Source organism: Ochotona curzoniae, unplaced genomic scaffold (genome assembly GCF_017591425.1).
Source record: "Ochotona curzoniae isolate NIBS_2020 unplaced genomic scaffold, NIBS_Ocur_1.0 contig_2692, whole genome shotgun sequence".
Lineage (NCBI taxonomy): Eukaryota > Metazoa > Chordata > Mammalia > Lagomorpha > Ochotonidae > Ochotona > Ochotona curzoniae.
In genome coordinates this window covers 2,658,182-2,681,397 of record NW_024465556.1, presented here as the reverse complement: position 1 = coordinate 2,681,397, position 23,216 = coordinate 2,658,182, and the positions used below count along the sequence as shown (strand labels likewise).

General features: G+C 36.6%; 1 protein-coding gene across 2 annotated transcripts in view; it reads right to left on the bottom strand.

Annotated features, from left to right (window-relative positions):
- Positions 1–23,216, bottom strand: part of PRKG1 (protein kinase cGMP-dependent 1) — a 1,092,100-nt gene that overhangs the window by 944,603 nt on the left and 124,281 nt on the right. For both annotated transcript variants that reach the window (XM_040975781.1, XM_040975780.1), the window contains exon 2: positions 2,128–2,294. In XM_040975781.1, coding sequence (XP_040831715.1) covers positions 2,128–2,294 — 167 coding nt within the window. The remainder of the gene's footprint in view (positions 1–2,127; positions 2,295–23,216) is intronic.

Here is a 23,216-nt window from a genome sequence, read left to right as displayed (position 1 = left end):
GCAATTCAGTCATAAAAAAGAATAAAATCCTGTTTTTTTCAACAAAATGGATGCAACTGGAAATCATCATGCTTAGCACAGTAAGCCAGTCTCAAAAAAGATAAATTCTATATGTTTTCTTTAACATGTGGCAGCTAATACAGAGCACAAACAGAAAATTTAAGAATGAAATGGTCACTTAGGGACAGGATTGTTCATTGTAACCCATATTTATGCTCCAGAGGAAATGTGTTTTTCTAGTTGAATATTATGATTAGTGGAAAATGAAGTCCATGAATATGGAATAGACTAAACATATGACACTGCAAACACTTCTATAGAAAAGGAATGAAGGGAAGCTTATTGGGGGAAGCAGGGAAGTGAGGAAACTTATGTAAAAAACCTGTTCTTTTTATGTTAATAAAATTTAAAATGTAAAAAAAAACATTTAAAACATGGTTTCTTATTACTACCAGTTCTTAATTTGTTGCATCATTTTTATATTCTGTAGTTAAACTATTTCTCCTATAGTTCTCATCTTTCCTGGTTATTGCCATGCAACTTTGCCCTATAATTTCATCTCCTTTTTTTTGAAACTCCTTCCTAAATGTACACTATTTGTTCTTTCATTATTGTGTTTTGGTTTTGCCAAATGAATGCCCTAACTGAATATTTATAGCCTCTTGGCCTGGGGAAGAACTTTATGATACTAACATTAGAAGTGAAAAGTATAAAGAAAACAAATGCTAAAACCACTCCTTGAGAACTGAGTGTCTATCACATGCCCAAAAGGATTACATGAAAAATTAAAACGGAAAAGAAAAATGCAGAAATAATAGGCCTTATAATGGTATACTAGCAAGCGTTTAGCAGAAACAACATTTACAATTTCATGCTGCTTTATCAAACATCCACACAAACGATCTCACCTTCATTTCTAACTTCTGCAAAGAAGGCACAAAGCAGAGAGACTTGCAAGGTCAGCACTAATGATGCAGTGGGCCAGTTTGTTCTTGGTTCTATTAACTACCTTGTTAAGCAGCATCTCTGCTTTGTTCTGGAAATCCCTCACTACACAATCTTTACCCCACACATGACAAGAAACGGATAAATATACCTTGGGAAACAAAATCATTACCAGTTAAGAATTGCTGACAAAAAAAAAAAAAAAAAACCAGCACCTTAGCTTTCAAAAAAAGGTACATGCAACTCAAAAATTAAGACACTTGCTCAAATACATCCCCCACTCTTAAGGATCTATAAACTTCTCAATTATAGAATAATGTCTTGAGCACATGGATAAAAACATCAGCCATCACGTAACAAATCAACTTCAGTTTTCATGTGCCAACTCTTTGATAGTACACAAAGTTTGAACTTTCTTCTTAGCTGGCTTAGTCATCATGTGAAACTTCTTTTTTCTTCATCCTTTCTCTCTCTCTCTCTTGCCCTCTCTCTCACTCTTTCTCTCTCTCTCTTTGTCTCTCACTCACACACACACAAAACTCCTATAAATTTCAAGTTGTAAATTGGCACCATGAAAACTGACAGACATAAAACCTACCTATGCAATTCATTTCTCAGTTTTTTCCACCAAAGCTTTTATCTCAGCTTGTGCAAGTTTTATGAAACAAGCTACCTCTCTTATTAATTAGGTAACTCATATGCCCACCCATCTTTTTTATATGCCTCTACTATACACAAGTGATATCAGATTTCTTTACATATTGTCACAGAAGAACAGCTCATCATATATTTAAAGTCAGAAGTTAAAGACATTGATTTTCTGATCAAAAAACACTAACCATGTTCATGAACTCTCACTGAAATTTTTGAGTTTGCTCAGTGACCTGTCAGAACATGGTTTTATTCAGCATAGTAAGTAGCATTTCTGTCTTTATATTATCATCTTTCCCATGTCTAAAAATATTGGATTCTCATATTAATATACTAAACATATAATAGTATCATTCATATAATTAGTCAAACATTCTATCTAAGTAGTGCTTCATCTCTTTTCAGACTGTTTCCAAACAAGATGAAGAAAAATGAAATTGCATCACATAATGCATTACCATCTTTGTGTAGGCTGATAAGATGGAAATAAGGAATATTTGAATGTGAGAGGATCAGGGTTACAAACCATACCTTCCATGACATACACCAGTGACCCCACATCTCCTTCCTTGATGATGCAGCTGTCCTTGCCATACTCCACTGGATACATACAATCCACAATCTCCTGGATCTGTGACAGCTCCAAGTTTTTCATAAAGTCATTGTCAAGGATAGCTTCCTTTATAAGATCCTTGGACCTATGGCAAGAGAAGGAGACATTACTGGCACACAGAACACGTGTTTTCATAATAAGTAAGGTCTAGCAGAGCTACACAATACTCTGGCACACTACAAAAGCATTTTCTTATTGTAAATTCAAAATTGTCTGAAATACCAGAGGACAAAGCAGTTCTATGGCAGTGGAATAGGCATCAAAGAATTTTCCTTTAAGTGAAGCATTATTTAGTAAACTAGTTGTCAACAAACAAAATAAACCATATGATTGCATTTTGTTTTACACTTCTAATATCCACAGGGTTTTAGGAAAACTAGTGGATAACATTAAAAAAAATGAAGCCTGTAAATTAGTTGAAGAAAAAGTGTGAACAAAATACAAAAGGATCTTATGGAATGAATACTATTCTGCTAAAAAATCAGTCATGTATTGCAACGTAAGCAATTATATTTTTAAAAATACAGCTTGCTTACTTATTTCCGTGTGTTCTTTTCTCACTAGAGTGTATGCTTTGCGAGAATAGGAATTGTCTTTAATTGGTTGCCTACTTCTGCATGCTTAGTGTCTACTCTGATGCCAGGTATACAGTGAGTGTTAACATTCTGGATGAAATTTGTTAGAAACGAGATCCTTAATTAGCTAATGGAACAACCGGTAGAAATGGGATAGTTCTTTCGCCACAACTCAAGCTTTTTTATAGAATATTTTCTTCCTGAAGTAGTTTAAGTTGAGGTAACTTCGCAGATAACGCTCTGCTCAAATGCAACATTCAACACGATTTAGATACGGGTTTAATGCAAACAGTTAGGAGGAAAGATATTTACAAATTCTGTAATTGTGATTCAGCCATGATGAAGACAATTTTGCACAACTTAAAAGATGGTGCTAATTGTATTTATTGTGCTAAAAACTTCACAAAACAACAATGAAATACATACCTTTTAATATGATACTACATTTTCCGCCTTTGCCTATAGCTACAATGCTGTGATACATTTAAATAGTTCTAAATGATTTCATAAGGATGCAAAATCAAAACGGAGGGAATATTAAGAGGTACTTTATGAGGAAGAAGACAGAGTTATGATAGAATTTGGAAACTGGGCTTGTAGAAACAAAGGCACCAACAACAATACATTAGAGATTTTATAACTACAAGTATTAATTTTTTAAAAAAACATGAACAGAAGCTATCTTTTAGACACATTTTCTTAGCAAGTGGGTTTCAGAAAATAATAAAAAGAGGCACTAAAGAGCTGGCTTTCCATGTTCATTTCTGGGACTTTGTAATCTATCTCAATCTCAGTTTGGCTGCCCTACCCTTCACATATTATGCCTTACACTGATTTAGTTATAAGTGATACATGCTCATTTGAAATACAAATGTGTACGTCCGTATAAAACAACTGAAAAACAAATATTATGAAGCATATTCCTAGGATAAATTGTTATGTTGCAATTATAAAAATGTTTATGAATACTATTAATCTCATGGGTAAGATTCTCAAACTTCTCGCAAATGAAAGGGGAGAATGCAGGCTTATTATTCATAGTAAGAAAATATTTTGTAATGAAATGGGAAAAACTATTTTGACACTGCCTCTGAGTTCTAAGCTAACCTTGTCATTCACAAAACTCTAAGCTGCTTGTCTTAACTTTTTCAAATCCATATTTTATCAGATTTAAAATGGCATTAAAAATTACCAAGCTAGCAAATGTTTGTATGTGTATACTGATGACATAATGTGACTATGAGTAAAGTGTGGGTGAAAAAGGAGGCAACAGCTCTAACAGATGCAGTAATAGTGAAGGAGGTGACTAAAGGACACACCATTATTACTTGAAGCAAAAGCATAAGTAAATTAATAAAATGTTGACATTGCTTACATCTGCTCACCGAATTACATGTTTTCTTTATTCCTTTATAAATACAAAAAATGTTCTACATTGAGCACGTTTTGTATGCTAAAAAATCATCTATACAAATGTCAATAACAAAAATAACTATGCTATAAGGAAATATTAAAATAAATCACCTTGCCCATTTAATTAATAATTAGATAACTTAATGTTGGTTAACAACAACTACCACTAATGCATATTCATTATTATATTTTTAGTTTATTTGTTTATTTTTATTTTACCTGAAGGTAGACAGATAAAAAGCTTTCAATTGTTGCTTCATGGGAAATGGGCAAACATTTCACAAAGAAACAAGCCCAAATGGCAAACAAACATATGAAAAAATGCTCCAGTTCCCTGGCAATAAGGGAAATCCAAATTAAGACATCGATAAGGTACCACCTAACACCAGTAAGATTGGCCCACATAAAAAAGAACATCGACGACACTTGTTGGCGAGGATGTGGGGAAAAGGGAACCCTACTCCACTGCTGGTGGAGCTGCAAGTTGGTACAGCCTTTATGGAAATCAGTCTGGAGAACACTTAAACAACTCAAAATCTTCATACCATATGATCCAGCAATAGCACTCCTAAGAATATATCCAAAACGCCTGTTTCACAACAAACCAACATGCACAAAAAAAAAAAAATAATTGTTGCTTCACTCCCCAAATGCCCACAATAGTCAAGACTAGGCCAGGATGAATTCAGGGGTCCAGAACTCAACCCAGGTCTCTCAGATGCGTGACAGGAAGCCAAGTTCAGGATCCATTACCTGTGGCCTCCTTGTGTGCACATTATCAGGCAGCTGGATCAGAAGCAGTGTAGTGAGCCTTTAAACAAGCACACTGATTGTCCCAAACACCTTCCTGTTTTGCCTACTCCAAATATTGCTCTTTTCAGAAGATTCTCTTTCTTATAGTTTATGTGGAGTTTGGCACAATGGTAGGAATACTCAGTTACTGAAGAGATGATGCTGGACAGCCAGTAATTAAGAATTTCAGGTCCCAGTACGGTAGCCTATTGGCTCAAGTCCTTGTCTTGTCTCTGCTGGGATCCAATATGGGCACCAGTTCGTGTCCCAGTATCCTTGCTTAGCCTCCAGCTTCCTGCTTGTGGTATGGTAAAGCAGTCAAGGACAGCCCAAACCCCTGTGCCTCTGCACCCATGCAGGAGACCTGAAAGAAGTTTCTAGCTCCTGGGTTCAGATTAGCTCAGTTCTGGCTGGTGTAGCCACTTGGGGAGTGAGACAGCAGATGGAAGATTTTCCTCTCTGTCTTTCCTCCTCTCTGTATTATCTGACTTTCCAATAAAAACAAAAACAAAACTTAAAAAAAATTTCAGAATACTGTCTACTTTTAAAGTGGTTGTTATGAGATTTCAATATTAATTTGAGCTCTTTATCTGCAGTTTTAATATGTTGAACTTTATAAAACAAATTATAGATAGCAAAACTTTGTCTTAAAAGAAAGAGTTGATATTTTGAGTCTTCATTTCAAGATGTAAAACTTATTGCTATCTACTATTTTCATGATTTTCCCCATAAGTACCTTCACACTCTTGACTTCAACAACATCACTGTCATCATCATATTAACTCCTACGATTTACTGTTCTTGAAATTGCTTTTCCAAACTCCAAAGCTTAACTGAACTTCAGAATTTTAGCATAAGTCAAGTTGCTTTGTATTCCCTCTTTATTAAAAAGCATCTTTCATTTGGGTCAGAAAGTGAGATCATCTGGCACATTCAAAATTGTTAACATAAAAAACACTTGAAGCAATGAATTAAGAATCACAACTTATTTAGCCTACATGCACAATCTAATCCTTTGAGAAATATTAGTAGTGCTCCATTAAAGATCCGTGTCCTAGAAATGTAGCAGATTAGAAATCAAACCCTCCTCCAAAAAACAATTAGCTCCATCCAAAGATGATTGAGGAAAGTCCCTCTATCTTCTCATAAAGATCTGTATTTACCTCTTTTATGAAGACATCAGATAAAATGGAACAATGAACTCCAACACAATCCCTCAAAGTTATTAAAACTTTCCAAGTACCTAACACAAGGTTGAGAAAGAAAGGGCTTGTGGAAAAAAAGGGATTTTAGGATGTTGTTACTTGTCACATTTAATTTTAGATGGAGTTCCTTTAATCTCCTATCAAAAAGGAGATAAACTGGAGGCTTTCATACATGCTTTCTAGTAATAATTAAACAAACTGATCAATATTGGACCTAAGTCTTATCATTTATCTCATCATATGGGATAATAGTTTCTTTTCTCTTATGTGTCATCCCTCTCTGCCTTTATAGCAAGGTAGGAACGTTGTGCCTCTGTGAAGTGCAACTCAAATATTCTTTTCAAGGAGTGAAAGTCTTGTCAAAGCCTTGCCTTTTCATGTAATTTTCATTTATGTCCTTTAAACATTGAGGGATGGGAAATGTGGGAAGACTCTCATTAACCTCTACTTGCTCCAACATTGCACACTATAATCAGAGATTCCACATAACCCTTCTTGAAACACATTTCTTTCCCTGAAAAAATGATCTCAGACAATCACTGTTAGCAGGCCATAGTGCTGCACTTAAGATTAGGTGAGTGGCACTATAAGCACATTTAGGTAGGAAAAGCACATTGAACAAATACCAAAAGACAGCTATCTACCCAACCCAGAGGTAACAATTAAACCTTTTGCAGGAATCAAGCAATCTGATGTTAGTAGTATGAGAAGCAAATATAAAGATCTTCCTTTATTTTGATTCTTTCCTGCTCAGGATGGGAAACCTGGAAGAAGCTACTGGCTCCCAATTTTGGATCAGCTCAACTCCAGCTATTGTGGCCAAATGCAGAGTGAACCAGAGGAAGGAAGATCTCTTTCTCTTTCTCTTTCTCTCTCTCTCTCTCTCTCTCTCTCTCTCTCTCTCTTTCAAATAAAATACTTTAAAAATATTCTACAATGAATACTAGGAAACACATACCTTCTTATGAAATAAAGGAGCCAGCACTGAGCACTGCCAATAAGCAGACCTTTGTTTCCTTAACCTTACAAAACAACATGTTATGTCAGGACTTCTTACAGCAATCAACACTGGCTACAGCTCTTCCAATTTTATAACAGAAATAACACTCATGAAGAAATCAAAATAATTTGTAATATGCATACCTCTAATCAGCATTCAATACAAAACATGAAAGTCAAAGTATAATAACACAATTCCTAGGTGATCAATGCTATTTATCTTTTGCTCATTATATGCACTGAAAGTTTTTTCAGTAGCCAATTTCCTTCTCATATGTTTTCTATAGTTCTAACACAAATGTTCTGCCTCCACAGGACTAAACCACAGCATATTGAGGAAACTGTCCCATGAACAAAAGCTATGAAAGGAAAAATATGGCTAACACATAAAACATTTGCTCTGTTCCATCTTCCTGCTAATGAGTAAATCCTGGGAGGCACCAGAGCTTCAAGTGATTGTGTCCTTGTCACCACAGTGAGGCTTGCACTGTCCCCAGCTCCCGGTTTTAGTGTTGGGTGAACCAGAAGATGGAAACGTTCACTCTCTCTTTCTCACTTCTCAAATATAAAATAAAACAGTATTTTGAAATAAGTATGTTCCTACAAAAATTTTGAAATTCTTGCATATTTTTTATGCTACACATTTTTCATGAACTAATTAAAGATCCTGCTTACATTTAACAACCCCAGATTCTGTTATGTTCTTTGGAAAAATAATAAATTTTTGTTCTGTTGGGCAGCTAAATCATCTGAACTATAAAATACAAATATTTTCCTTTTTTTGGTGTGTATTTTTTCAGACCCATATTCCTTAAAATAACTAATATTTAAATCAAGTATTCATATTCCCAATTGTAAAAGCTCAGTGGTTTCCAAATTTCTTAGTCAAAATTTTTAAAAAAATCCCTCAATATTGGCATCAGTCATTATCACAGCAATACTACTGCTCTCATTAATATTTATTACATAGTTATTCTATGTTCCATGAGGAATAAGGAGAATTACCTCAATTACATCTTGTTATGATCCTCTAGGTTTGTCACAAGTAGAACTCAGACACACGTAAATTCCTTAATTCCATAACAACCAGCAAATTGTAGGAAGAGTCAAGATTGGAAGGGAAAACTATTTGACTTCTAAACCCACAGTCTACCAAACTGTTTGATTTCTCAACCCACAATATGAAATTGTATTTGACAATTTGAATAAATTACCCCAATTAAAAAATCCAAAAGCAAATGCTTTGCTCACTTATTGCCGCTTAAGCAAAGGAAGGGATGCTATGCTTGGGTAGCATGACCTCTTATCTGTAGAGAGCATTTCATGCTTTCAAAACAGTTCCACTATTAACATTTTGTTGTCACAAACCTGTGCAGTAGGTAGAACAGATGCCACTATTTCCCCTAATTAACAGATTTTTTTAAAAAGGCATAAAGAGGTTACAAGTCTGCCAAGTTCACAACAGAGATTAAAGTAGGACTCAGGTCTACTGACTACAACCCTGAAATAAAACAATTTCCTTGATTTCATGTGTGTAACAGAAAAGCTTAGAGCACTGATAAAAATAGGGTAAATTCAATGATTGTCAGTATGGCTTTAGGAATTCTGAGACATCTGGGTGAACAAAACTATACACAAAAGTACAATTTAAAACTTATTATATAGGACTAATTTTAGCTTCACTAATGATATTTCAAAGCATATTAAGAATGCACATTTCAGTTTGCCTGGAAATTAGAATTTGAATTTTATGTATGTGTTTATTTAATTTGAAAGGCAGAGAGACAGAGACACAGAGATGTCCTATCCATTAGTTTGCTCCTGAATGTCCACAATGGCCAATGCTGAGCCAGAACTCAATCCAAATTTCCCACAGGAGTGCTCAGGATTCAAGCACCTGCCTTTGAAAAGTATAATCCTTTTAAAGTTTTTAAAAATTTATTTGAAAAGGAGAGAGAGACAATAGCCAGAGGTGGGTAGGCCTGAAGCAAGGAGCCTGGAGGTCTTTGAGGTCTCCCACATGGGTACAGGGGACCAGAGACTTGGACCACTATCCCCTGAGTTTTCAAGAATATTAGTTGGGAGCTGGATCAGAGGTGGAGCAACTAGTCTTAAAACAAGGGCCTCAAATTAGAAATGCATAGCAAACAATTGCTGAAATGCATTTCTCTCCCAGTATTTCTTGAGCACCTTGTCTATGAGTTCATACTATGCATTGGGTTAACAGAAGTGAAGTGAACAGGGCCTCTAAACTGCCTGGGAGCAACACTCTCATAACAGGTGAAAGAAAACACAGAGGAATCCAGCAAACATGTTAGAATGCAGGAGGTATTTGGATGGTGACAAAAACAGCACTGAGTGTAGAATTCATGGGGAATACCTTCTTTGGATCTGAAATAAAAATCTGTCTAAATATTCAACATGCAGGCAGATATTTAAGGATAGGATGAGCTAACCCATAGAAGCCATGAGGGAAAGGAATTCAATGTGGAAGGAACAGAATAATTGCAGGTTCAAATATGGAGAAAGAAGCAGTAAAATAGAGCCTTTTGATCAAGAGAAAAGAGAGCTGGGATGAATTTGGAGACATAAGCAGGGCCTGATTTTAGACAGGGCCTTTTAGATTGTGGAAATCCTTAGTGAAACTGGGAGCTGTTAAAAGGGTGAAACAAGGACAGTGAGTGATACTGTCTGATTCAAGTTTTTAAAAGATCACTAGAATTTCAGTGAATGAACTGGGCAATTGCAAGCGGAAGAGGGGAAGGCAAGTTCAGGCAGCATGCTGCTGCAATACCTACAGCAAGGCAAACAGAGAGCCTGTATTACAATGGTGACAGCAGAGAGAGGTGAAAGTATGAATAACGCAAAAGCATGTTTTGTGAGGGAAAGCTATAAGACTTATTGGTACAATAAAAGTGGGGAAGATAAAAGTGGAATAATTTTGGTTTTTCTGCTTGAGCATCTTAACAGACATCAGTGCTGTCTCCCAACATAGGCTAGACTTAGAGAAGTCCTGGGTTCCAAATTGCTATACCTAGGTGGGAGGAAGAGAATCTCACAATACTGAATGAAAAGTACAACAGCTATGGAAAGACAATCAGGTCACGTCAGGGAGAAGGTGCAGAGGAAGTATTTCAATGGGAAGGAATGGCAATCTTTTCCTATTCATTGCTAAAAGAGCTGTGCTTATAAACATTGTTATAATTTTACACCAAAATATGTATTCATTTTATGAGAAGAGAGTGTCTGTGTGTGTGTGTGTGAGAGAGAGAGAGAGAGAGAGAGAGAGAGAGAGAGAGAATAAAAGAAAGAGAGAACGAGATAAAGAGAAAGAAAAAAAGAAACAAACAAACCCTATATTCAATGGTTTACTCCCCCAAATGTCCAAATTAGCCAGGGCTAGACCAGGCTATAGTGAGGAGCGTGGAAATTCATCCCTGCCTTCCACTGAATGGCAGCGTTCTAGTTGAACTATAACCTACTATCTTCCGGGGTGTATATGAACAGGGAGCCAGACAAGGAGTGGGACTGTGAGTCAAACCAGGTACTCCCAAACAGGATGTTTGTGTACCAGGTGGCAGATCTGCTGCATCTTATCCTGCCCCAATACGGTTACTTTAGCATCTTTAGGCCACAGCTTTGATATCAGTAAATCATTTAGTATAGTTAAATATTGAGCAGCACAAAGCCGTGCTCTCCATTGTCACGGGCTAAATTTTAAAAAGTCACTTTATATTTTTCCTATGGCTTTATTCCTCAGATTACTTTACGCATAAGGCTATCATACAACTGAAACTTGCTGGAAAACAGAATTATTCAGAAAGAGCAAACCAGTAAGATTTTACTGTCAGTTTTAGAATTACATATATATGTGTGCATAGTATGCACACAGCATACATGTATATGTAGTGTAAATAGTATGTATACACCAACACCATTCTAAGTGAATGCACACTAAAGTCTGCAAAATTTATTGTGTGTGAAGTTTGGTAAGAGTGGGTCATATGTGTTTAAAAATCCCTGCATGTCTACACGTTCTAATGTTCAAAAATCTCTTCATTTATCACAACAAAATGGCAATCAGTCTGAACTAAATCAAAAATATACTGCTAACTTTCTGGGGGAAAAAATTCCTTAATGTTGAGGAATATATACTTGTTAGCAACCTGATAGGATAATCCATACGGGAAACTTGTTTAATAGATTTAATTCTCACACTAGGTTGCTGTAGATAAGAAACTGTTAGGCAGACAGGCTGGCAACAGAATATGAAAGTGACTCAGTATTAATCATACGTTGAGTCATCCAACATCGTATAAGCTTCATTACCCTCCCTTCCATTTATTTTCTAGGCCCAGAGTTGTATTGTAAATTATACTATTCAGAGAATGACTGCACCATGAGGATCATTAAGATTTCTGTGCCAAATATGGTATTTTGGATTTCTACATTGCAGTAAAGCAAAGCCTTTCCTCATAGTTAATAAAATGAGTACCTCATTTCACTTTGACTCTTAAGAGTTCCCAAAATATTTATTTACTTTGTATGTTTGTGGATTATCCTAGCCATTAAAACACAGTTTTTTAAGTACCTTCAGTTATTTTGAAAACACAATGGATGGGGAGTATGCAGTTAAGTAAAAGGTGAATACTTTTTAAAGAATAATGTAATATTTGGAAAATGATGGCAAGAGCAGCCACATATTTATTCATATTCAATTTCATGTCCATGTGGAATTCTTCCTAAGTATTATAAAGCCCGATGCTCCATTTCTCACGTAAACTGCATTGAGCATACATTTTTCATATCCTTTCTCTGAAACCCACAACTATCAGCTTCTGTTTTACATATAGAACCACACATGTGCTCACTCACTCCCTGCTAAAAGTTTTCAAGGTAACCTTCAAGTGATTATCATCCAGAATTACACATCCAGAATAGTCAGGTGTTTCTTCCCATGACATTTCATCATCAACCTTTCCTTGTATCATGACTTTAACTGCATTATGTGTTCAGTCTTCTTAAACTGACCTTCTCTCTCCTTCAAATATCAAATGGTCTTGACAATGTCATTTCAGCCTGTCATTCTGAACTTGTCACTTGGTTTGCCACAGCATATACCTCCTGTAAATCAAACCTTGTCTCACTAACTCTAGCCTTCAGTTCCCTTTTAGATTTGTAATGATGGCTTTCTAATTTAACTACACATTCCTTATCTTAATCCTGTATTAGTTGCTGCTTTTGTTTCATGCAAACTTATTTAGCATGCCCTTCTTTACACTGGTATCAAAAAGTTGGCTTTGGGGTCACTTCTTCTCCTCAAATTGCTATTTAGCATGTTCTCATTACTCCTGAGACTATCACTGTAATTATATATTCCAAAGAGTCTCCCACCACACTGAACAATAGAGTCAATCGGGAAGATTTAAAAATTATACACATCAAGAACGCAGCCCCCTAAAACTTGATTTCAATTATTTTGGGTATGGCATTTATACCATAGGAAATAAATTTTAATTATAGTTTCACATTCTCAAGTATTTTGAGTTTTATTAAATTTAAACTTTCATGGATGGTTCATCACTCCTTTACCTAGCAGTTTTTTATGTTCTTCTTCACCTTAAGAAAAAAACCACTGAATAAAATACGACATTTTCAAGGCATAAAATAACATTCAGGAAGACGTAAACTTCAGCATTTTACAAAAATTTTTGTAAAAATAAAAAAAATCACATTTTATCAAGTTGACTTTTGTGCTATAAACATGAAATTTCAAAAGGAAAAAATGGTACTATGAGAAACCTTTCAATCAAAGCTTTAAGATGCTCTATTTCATTGGTTTACATGAAATAAATTTGTTAATTTTCCACACCTCCCCAGTCATCCTCTCCTTTTCTGGTGGTCTGTCCCTCTTCTCCCTTTCTCCTGTTATTGCCTCTCACTCTTCTTACTGTCAGTTCCTCCCTAACAATCTAATTATCTGCAGTTTCATTGGATCTAAATCTTACTTTCCTCGCTTTCCATTTCAAACAGTGTCCTTAGAGCATCTTGCTTAAATTACTATTCATATGCGAATAATATCTAAATCTGAATTCTTTCCAAAACTGCACATCGAACGGTTTTGGCCTAGAGTTCACCATGGTGGCAAGAGAATCCATCCACATTCCTCAGCAGCCCAAGTTTTCCTCTTAGACTCTCACGCTCAATAGGAGCATTATCCCTTACTTCCCCATTTGATGAGGACAATTCCAGAGGCCTTGTGCTCACACAGCCCATTACTGATCGTCAAGACTCACTAATCATTCTCATCTCCTGAAAACTTCTTAAATTCCTACCAACTGCAAATCTGAACAAAGTCTGTATCTGGATAGCGCCGTATTAACAACATACATCTTATTGTTTTGATACCATTTTATGATTATGTATGATATCAATGTCAGGGAAAACTGGGGCAGGGGAGAGGGATTACATAAACACTCTGCATACTAATTTGGCAAATTTTTGTGAGTGTTAACAAATTTTAAAATAACAAGTTACTTTACAAAATACAACTCTAATTATAGCCCCTGCTGTCTGCTCTACCCTTCTAAAGCCCTTATTTAGCTCCTGAGTGTTCTTAAATAAAACCACCATTCTTCTAGAGACTTTTAAACCCACTCAAGTTCAAATTTACTACATGCTCTATATTATTCTTGGACTTGTCCTATAACTGCACCACCCTTCTTTTAATTTCCACAGGCATACTCTTCTCTTGCCCTATGAACTTCAAATACACTATTTCCTCTGCCTAAAACATTTTCCCAAAAACCTTGCCTGGCTTACTATCTGTTTGCCTTTCAGGTATCTGTCAAATTGCTCGGTATCAAAGAACTTTTATTTCCTACTAATTCATCCCCCTAAACTAGATGAATGAACTCCTTGTTTAGGTTCTCACAGTGCCACTTAATTTTTCTCCAGATAAAATTCATCATATGCGAAATTTCTTGTTCAGCTTTGCACCTCACACAGTAGCCTACAAATCCAATAAACAGGGAATTAAAGCCTGGCAAGAAAATATGAGATGAGTAAGATCCAAATTTTTTATCTATTTTATCATTTCTCAAATGAGCCTCAAATCTATATAAACATGGTGTGTACTGAGTGATGTTTTACTTCCCATAATTTGTAATACTCCCTTTTGTTTATGAATAAAGATTTAAGGGTGATAGTAGACTCTGAGGAAAGTGACAGGTCACCAGATGTTAGAGAGTAGTTTACAGATGGGAACATGATATCACCTAAAAATGTAATAAAGAATCAGATATTTAAATATATGTCTCTATTCTAGAAATAATTCAACAGGAAATCAAGGGACACATATTCCACAAGGTATGCTAAAGTGGACCTACAAAAGGATGATGTTCTGGGCCCCATGCAAAGGATCAATTAGCTAATCTTCCATTCCGAAGTACCAGCATCCCATGTGGGTGCCGATTTATGTCCCTGCTGCTTCACTTCCAATTTAGTTCCATGCTTGTGGCCTTGGAAGGCAGTTCAGGACGGCCTAAAGCCTTGAAAGCCTGTACCCATGAGGGAGACCTGGAGGAGGCTCCTGGCTTATGGCTTTGGATTGACTCAGCTTTGATGGTTGGGGCCCTTTGGGGACAAAACCAACAGATGAAAGATCTTTCTCGCTGTCTCTCTTTTCTCTGTGGATCTGCCTTTCCAATAAAAATAAATGAATATTTTTTCAAAGGTGAGATTCACTATGCTTTTTCCACTGTTATCTTGCCATATATGTTTAACTTTCCACATTCCTAGCACAATTTATAGAATAACTAAGTGCTTGGCATCCTCCTAAATAGTATTAAAGCTAACTGCATGGTTGTCACAATGAGTGCCTCATTATTGCCAGAATCAAAATATCAAGAAACAGAAAGCATCAGTTACAGATCACCTGATTCAATCCCTTGCTTAAAAATCAGGAAGAAAACAAAAGCAGAGTTAACTGAAGCAACAACAAGGATCAGAATATAGTTTGCCTGGTAAAATGAAAATAGTTTTTACATTTGCATACAGATTTTAGCAATTTCAATAAATGTATTAATTTGCAAATATTTCCATTTGGAACATTAAATCCTTAATTCTTTTTATTACAGCCTGTAGAAGTACAAAGAATTACTGAAATATAAATTTGGAAGAAATAACATGGTAATTCAGATTTCTGATACTGACAGATACATGAATCATTTGAATGATTTAAAAGTTCTGAATTAAGTTTTGAGATCTCTAAGACTTAGTTCTTAAATTTTTTTTCATTATGAGTTTGCTTCAAATCCAATTCTAAATGAAATTGTAGAAAAATAAAAGTCACCACTACTTTTATGTCAAGATCAAGGAAAGAATTCACTAAGAGTTATGATGTTGGTTTTCTGATTTTTGAGTTTCTTTCATTTTTTTTTTTAAAGTCAATGCTGCTACAATGTACTATTGTTCTCATTAGCATGGGTACCATTTAACTTTTTAATGTTTTTTATTGACAAAAGCCGTATCATATCTATCTTTATTTTATATGCCCATTCATATTATTTTAGTCCATGAAAAAGTATTCATTAAATTCCCTTGAGTTTTAATATCCTCTCTTTGATACTAAAATTACATTTTAAAACTTACAGGGGATAAGCAAATAAAAATGCCAGCCCATCTCTTCTCACTGTTAGCTGTGCTAAGGTTTTAGCAATCAAAGCTCTCCATACTTTAACCAGAAAGTCTGGTGGTAGGTTTTGCATAGCTGCAGCTGGCTCACTAACTACAAAGACCTCAGCTTCAAGTCTCCTTTCGCCACTTCCCCACTGTTTGGCCGTGATCCCACAGCCTGTCTAACCTTCGGTCATATAATCTGAAAAATTAGCATAAAACTAATACTTTTCTCTAGGGTTGTTGTAAACGCTGAACTACAGTAAGTGAGAAAATAAACAATGTAAATGCCTGGAAGTGTCAAGTGAAAAATCACTGACAGCTGTTAAAATGTAGAGGCAGTAGAAAATCAGAGAGGAAAGGAGAAGTACCCTGCTGGCAAGAGCCACACAGCTGGGACAGGCATTAGGGCACAACTGGTAAGAAGTTACTTGGGAGGCAACAACCCCTAACAGACTGCCTTGCTCATAACTCAGCTACTCATCTTTGAATCCTGTTTCTTGTGAATGTGCATCTTGGGGTTCCACAGTGATGGCTCAAGTACTTGGGATTCAGGCATGTAAGATAACCAGACTGGGTTTTAGGTTCCTGGCCATGGCCTGGCCCAGTCTTGGCTATTGTAGGCATATAAGGAGTGACTCAGTAGATGTAGATGCTTCTCTGTCTATGCCCCTGCCCCCCCCACTGAGCCCCATGCTTAAATAAAGTTTTAAATAAAAATAAAATTAATAATTAGAAAATAAAAACACATTGGTGGTATCAGTGAACTTCTGAAGAAGCCCAGAGGTAATACTGACATGCAAAGCTGTGGTAGAATTTTGGTTTTGTCATTTACATGAAGACCAGAGAGTAATTAATTAGAGTATTTCTAGCTATTCATTCATCTATATTTCAAACATTGTAAGGTTCAGCTGAACAGGTAAAAATGGAAACAGTGAAGTTCCTGCTCAAGTATTTCAAATTCTACATCTCTGGACACAGCCATTTGCCATTTTAATAAGCAAGTTGTTATACCTTAAACATCTAGTATTTAATATTCTTATGTGTGAATATGTATGAACACATGTACATGTTTCTGTTCACAGGTCATACTTGAGTAAATATTGTTCCAGACTCATTATACTATACTGTTTTACTAAATCACACTAGTGAAGAGTTCTATCACTCATACAATTATGCAAGCTTCCTAAATAATGTCTTCCAAAAGCTACATTTTAATAGTAAACATTAAATTTTCATGCAGTTTGCAGAAGAATTAGACTTGTCACAACATCCATAACATGTCAGATGTGGACAATTGCATTTTTTAATGTTTCTTTGGCTAATCCTTTTGAACAGACTAATATTGTAAAAAACAACTACAAGTCATTTTGCTTATTGACTCTTCAGAGCTAGAAATTCCCAGCACTATGAAAAGTAGCCGTGGGCAGGCAAGGAGCCAGTTTACCTGTGTAGCCCAGTCAAACCCAAATCCAGAGACACCAAAAGTGGAACTAAGAAGAGATAGTGAATGTTCTATTCTTGATTCTAGAATAACTGTGCTTTTAAAATCTGCCAATCAAGAAACTTTCTGCACATATTTTTTATTTTAATGCATCCATAAAATTTATAGGGAATTTTTATTTTGGTTTATTCTTTGTCTAAGGCTGGAAAGTGAGAGGGATTTGGTGTTTTCAATCTAAGAAAAAATGATTTATTACATATTTGATTACAAAATCATTGGAAAACATTCCAGATGTTTACTTAAATCATTGCTGTACAATATATAAAAAAGGTGAGTTATTACATATTTGATCATAGAATCATTCCTTAGGAAAACTTATTTCATGATAACGTTTATTTAAATAATTACTCTGGCATAAAAATTTCTGCCCAAATTGCTTAATTAACATTCTCCAACACACACACACATGAACTTCAGCTAATCAGAACTAATAAAAGGCCCAAATAAAGTGAGAAAGGCTCTAAATATTTCAAAGTTCAGCCTTTGAAACCATACATTGTAGGTAGTTAAAGAAAGTTCTTTGAATGAAAACAGAGGGAAGAACCACACAAAATTAAGTACCAAAGGAAACAGACAATTTGGCACTGCAACTTAAATTGTGCAAGGAAAAAACAAACTGCACCTTAATCTCCTCATTAAATAAGTTACACGGCAGGGGTTGACACTGTGGCATAGTGGGTAAAGCTGCAATGCTGGCATCCCACAGCACTGCTCCATTCCTGAAAATGTCTCCAGTGGATTTGGACCCTGCAACCCATGTGGAAGATCCAGATGAAACCTTTAGTTGACCCAGCCTTGACTCTGGCCATTGACGGAGTGAAACAACAGATGGAAAATCTCTCTCTGTCTCTCATTCCCTCTCCATAACTACCTTTCAAATATCAAAATATCAAGTAAATATTTATGTGAAAATGTTCAAAGCCAACTCTAACTCAAGTTATTTGTTCTACTATTAAATAGAGTTTCAAAATATGCTAAGGTAATTAGACCCTTGGGGGATGAAAATTAACTAACAACCCTTCAAGAAATAGTTGCTTATCATATCTCAGAACAAAAAATTTCATCAGTCATTTCCCCCTATATATCACTCTGTCAATTTTCTGTTTAGATAAATAAACTACAGAAGACTATATAATGATAAATTGGATAAATGACAACCCATTTGAGGAACTAAAACTGTAAGGAAGGGTCCAGAATGATGGTTTATTAGCTAATCCTCCACTTGCAAGTGCCAGTATCCTATGTGGGTTCCAGTTTATGTCCCAGATGTTCTGCAGGGAGCTGGATAGGAAGATATTCTCTTGAAGTATATCAGATGCATTGAGAATTATTTCATATTTTAAACTAATCTCTCAACAACTAAACACTATTTTTGTAGAAATTATTCTACTTTTTAAAATTTCATGTGTTTACCTGATAGGCAATGTGACACACAGAAAGGAGGAGAGGAAAAGAGATCATCTACCCCTGGGTCACTCTCCTACTGCCTGCTACAGATGGGACTAAGCCAGGTCAAAGCCAAAAACCAAGAACTTGGACCACCATTTGCTTCCTCCCAAGCATGACAGTAGGACAATGCACAGAAGTGAAAGTGGCATTGGGCCACAGGCTCTCAAGTATGGGGTTGGGTGTCCTAAGCAATCAGCTAACCCACTGAGTTACAATGTCTGCTCCTCCCCCTAAATATTCTGACAAAGGTTCCATTGTTGACTGTGTTGTTACTAAAGGACAGTTTCTCACCTTTCCAGAAATCACAAAGAAATAACTATTTCCAAATAAAAAACAAACAACTATATACAGTATGAGTCAACTAAGTAAAATAAACTATAAAAAGATAAATTGAGCAAACTCAATTCTGAATTTGAGACTCCTTCAGAGACTTAAAGAATGTTATTTCCTTAAGATGCACAACTTATTTCTCTTCTCCCAAGAGCCAGGACCTGTAAGGTAGGAGCGCCAGTTTATCCTGAGCTGGTGATCTCACAGATGTGCAGACAATGTCCTCCTTCAACATTGTACAGGAGAGCAGGGGCACACAGACCACTCAACCCAAACAGGCATCCCCTGTGACCTGAAGTGACGTTTTCAAGAATACCATAGAGGAGGAAGAGTGGGTGGATTTATACAACCTTGGAAAACTAAGCAATCCTACAGTTTCAAGCGGGTCAGGGGGTTCAGGTGTTTCTTTCTTTCTTTTTTTTTCCCGGTTTTTGTTTTGTTTGAAACATCAACCTGCTTGGCTTTGCTGGGCCCTTTTTCTGACAAGTCAAGCATCAGACACAGATTAGCCTTGCTTGGTTCCTTTCACAAACAAAGGCTTCTGTCCATCCTTTAACTCAGTTTCAACATGATCCACATCTGTAGTTGCTACTTGTTCCTTATAGGCATCTGTGTAAATAAGTCACATTTTGATACAACCTTGTACATGGAAATACTTTAACAAGTTACAAAAACGAGAGCTCTCCAGGGAGGGGGACCCCAGAGTGGAGCAGGTGGACAAAAGGAGGCTTGTATCCCAACCCTGGAGACTTCCAGATCCTCACCAAGGACCATCAGTACGGGCACCAAGGACTACATCCCAACTGCCAAGGAGACTACAGGGAACTGGAGTGCCTTCGGAGGCCGAGAACTCTGAGGTCATCCACTCCCATTTGAATCTCCCACACGGGATGGAAGCAGCCCAAATCCTTCCTTGCAGGATCCAAGGTCATCAGAACAACAACCAGGAACGCTGAGCGGTCCGCAGAAACAGAAGAATGGTAAACTCCCTTCAGGAATCAGAAGAACTTTCTCTGGTCCTTACCTAGTTCCAACTTTGGATCCCCACCCTCTGCTGCAATGAACATCAGGGTCGCTCCAGAGCACCCCCTATCCCACCCCGTACAAAAAAACTTAGATTAGATAGAGAACAATAAGGAAAGCTTAGAACCAGACAGGTACAGTTAGCCTGGAATCACATATACCTTACTAGATAGGACACAAAGATAAGTTACTGCTAAGGTATTGAAGAATTCTCTGCACAACCCCTCCTAAAACTGTTCTGTGCCTCAACTGCTGACAAACGCCTTGTTAGAGTTATAAGCCAGCATGGACTATCCCAAAATCCACCAAGTTCAGTAAAAATTAGGCTTCAATACTATGCTATAAACTGCTAAATACAAAAATGAAAATAGACATGAGACAGCTGAATAGTATCCTATAGCCATTTTAAGGTGGATAGAAGCCAGTTGTGTATATACTAAAATTGAAATGTCAATGAAGTAATCACAGGATGTGGTTAAGAACTTGCATTTTCTAATCATATTGGTCACTCAATACCACCTCAATTAACTCCATAAGGCTGTAAACCATTTTTAATGTTGTGGCTTTTAATGGGTCAGGACAATATTCTGGCAGCTCTGCCTTCAGACCAGAGATGGTCTCCCCAGGAAACCTTTGAATTTATCTGGACAATAAGATGGACTCTATGCATGGTACATGCTTGTAATGAAAGAATTATTACTGGATTTGAACTATAATATAGCAATAAGGTGGAGGAATCCACCATGGGGGGAGTGCAGGGGGAGGAGTTAGGGGAATCCCAGAGCCTATGAAACTGTGTCATAAAATCAAATGTAATAAAAAAATAGCTCTCACTGTTGGCTACACATAAAGATTACTTGTTTTTTTTGCTTTATAGATCTATATACAACATATACTTTAATATATTGATTACATATAAATAGGTTATATGTATAGAAATGTAGTATATACATAAATATTATATGTGTGTGTGTACACAATTCTGACCAGACCAATTGAATCAAAATGCCTGATAATGAGGATCCAGGCATATCTGTTTTAAAGTTACTATTGATTCCAAAGTTAGCTATAGTTGATACCCCAGGAAACTTGGTTTGCGCCCAGAATCTTCATATCTTAATCACCTTTCTTATAAAATAATTTCAGCAAATTAGGTACTCTAAAAGTATATTTTAAAATCTGATATTCAAAAATGTTTATCACAAGTTTTAATAGTTTCCAGGGATATAGTTTCTGAAAGTAGCAAGTATTGACATATAGAAAATATTCAGAGGTGATGCTGGATTTAAGTATTAAATGGAAGAAAGTTAAGATACTACCAATGAAGGAGAGAAAGGCTGTGTCAAAGTGTACTGCAACAGAGGTTGTAGTATATAAAAAAAGACTAAGACACTAAAGTAATTGTAAACATGTTGACAGTAAACCAGGGCGCAATGATGGAGCATGAAGAAATAGCCAAGTCATACTGAATATTTAATGTCATTCTAAGGAACTTCCTCTCTAGTAGAAAGACTAAAGAAACATTGGAGGACCATAGGCAAGGATCCCAGAAATAGAAATACTGTTTGTCATGAAATTCCTAAGGCCTGGATTATGGTAGAGTTTCTAAGGATGGAGAATGGAGCGCGTACTGGGAAAATATGTAGACAGGAGAGCCAGAGATGCCTGCAAGAGCAAAACTGGGTGGTAGATAGAAGACGCTGAGGATGACTCACAGCCTACTGACTTGAACAATTGGATTGGATGACTAAGTAGTATAAATATAAGCCCTGATTTACTTGAGTTTTAAACAAATCATTTCCACAATTTTCCAGTTGTTTCTGAGTCAGACTATCTGAGCTAACCATTAGAATGAGTTCCATTCTTGAAGGCTCATCTTGGAAATCATCAAATCCTTAAGGCCTTTTCTGCTTGTACCCAAAGAGTCTGTCCTTTACAAGAATAAGAAACACATACGTCCCTAGAATGCCACTGATGTTCCTAGGAACCATATTGCCACTGAAGATGAGGGAAGTGGAGCTCATCAGAGTTAAGCAATAGGTGTCTCTACCCTTTCAAGAGTACGAGCTGCATGTTAGGTAACACAAAACTTGCTAACAGACTGCGGAACTTAGTATTAAAATGAACTGAATCCAAAATTCTCAAAACACTGATGGAAAAATAAAACACATGTCTTACTCAGATACTGTTTATGTATTGGTGACACCTGCAAGGGTAAATTTCTGAAGGCTTTGTGAGGTTCTTAAGAACATATCTGACTCTCTTTTGACTCTCCCTAACATATAACTGTAAGTGAAAAAAAAAATTGTGCCCAAATTAGACTTTGGGTCTTCTTGCAAGCAGAGAATTGGGCATATTTCTATTTACATCATACATTGTGTTTTCCTGCTTTGAAAAGCATGCAGGTGGTGATAAAGGCAGTGAAATGACACATATGAAAAGCATGTCAGAAAGCCACAAAGTGCTTACAACAATACGTCCATATTAGCAAGAGTAATTTGAAATTACCTGAAAATTTCACAAGAATCTATGTCAGCCATCCAAAAAGCAACACTAAGCAACATATTTACAGTCAGAGCAGGTAATCCTGGGAGGCAGTGATGGTGGCCCCAGAGAGTGCTTTCCTGCCACTCATATTGGAGACCAGCTCCTGACTTTGGCTCCAATTCACACCCAGTTCAAGCCACTGAAGCACTAAGGGAATATGTGTGTATGTGTGAGTGTGTGCATATGTGTACGTTTATTTCATGGCCTCTCAAAAAAAAATAAATAAACACAAGAAGAACTAGAAGTCAAGATGGCTTCTTGCAGGTCACCATTACCAATAACTGAAAAAACGAGAGGCATAATTAAAACATGTACTTTTGGGGCCCGGCGCGGTGGCGCAAGTGGTTAAAGGTCCTCGCCTTGCACGCCCGGGATCCCATATGGGCGCCGGTTCTAATCCCGGCAGCCCCGCTTCCCTTCCAGCTCCCTGCTTGTGGCCTGGGAAGGCAGTCGAGGACGGCCCAAAGCTTTGGGAACCTGCACCCGCGTGGGAG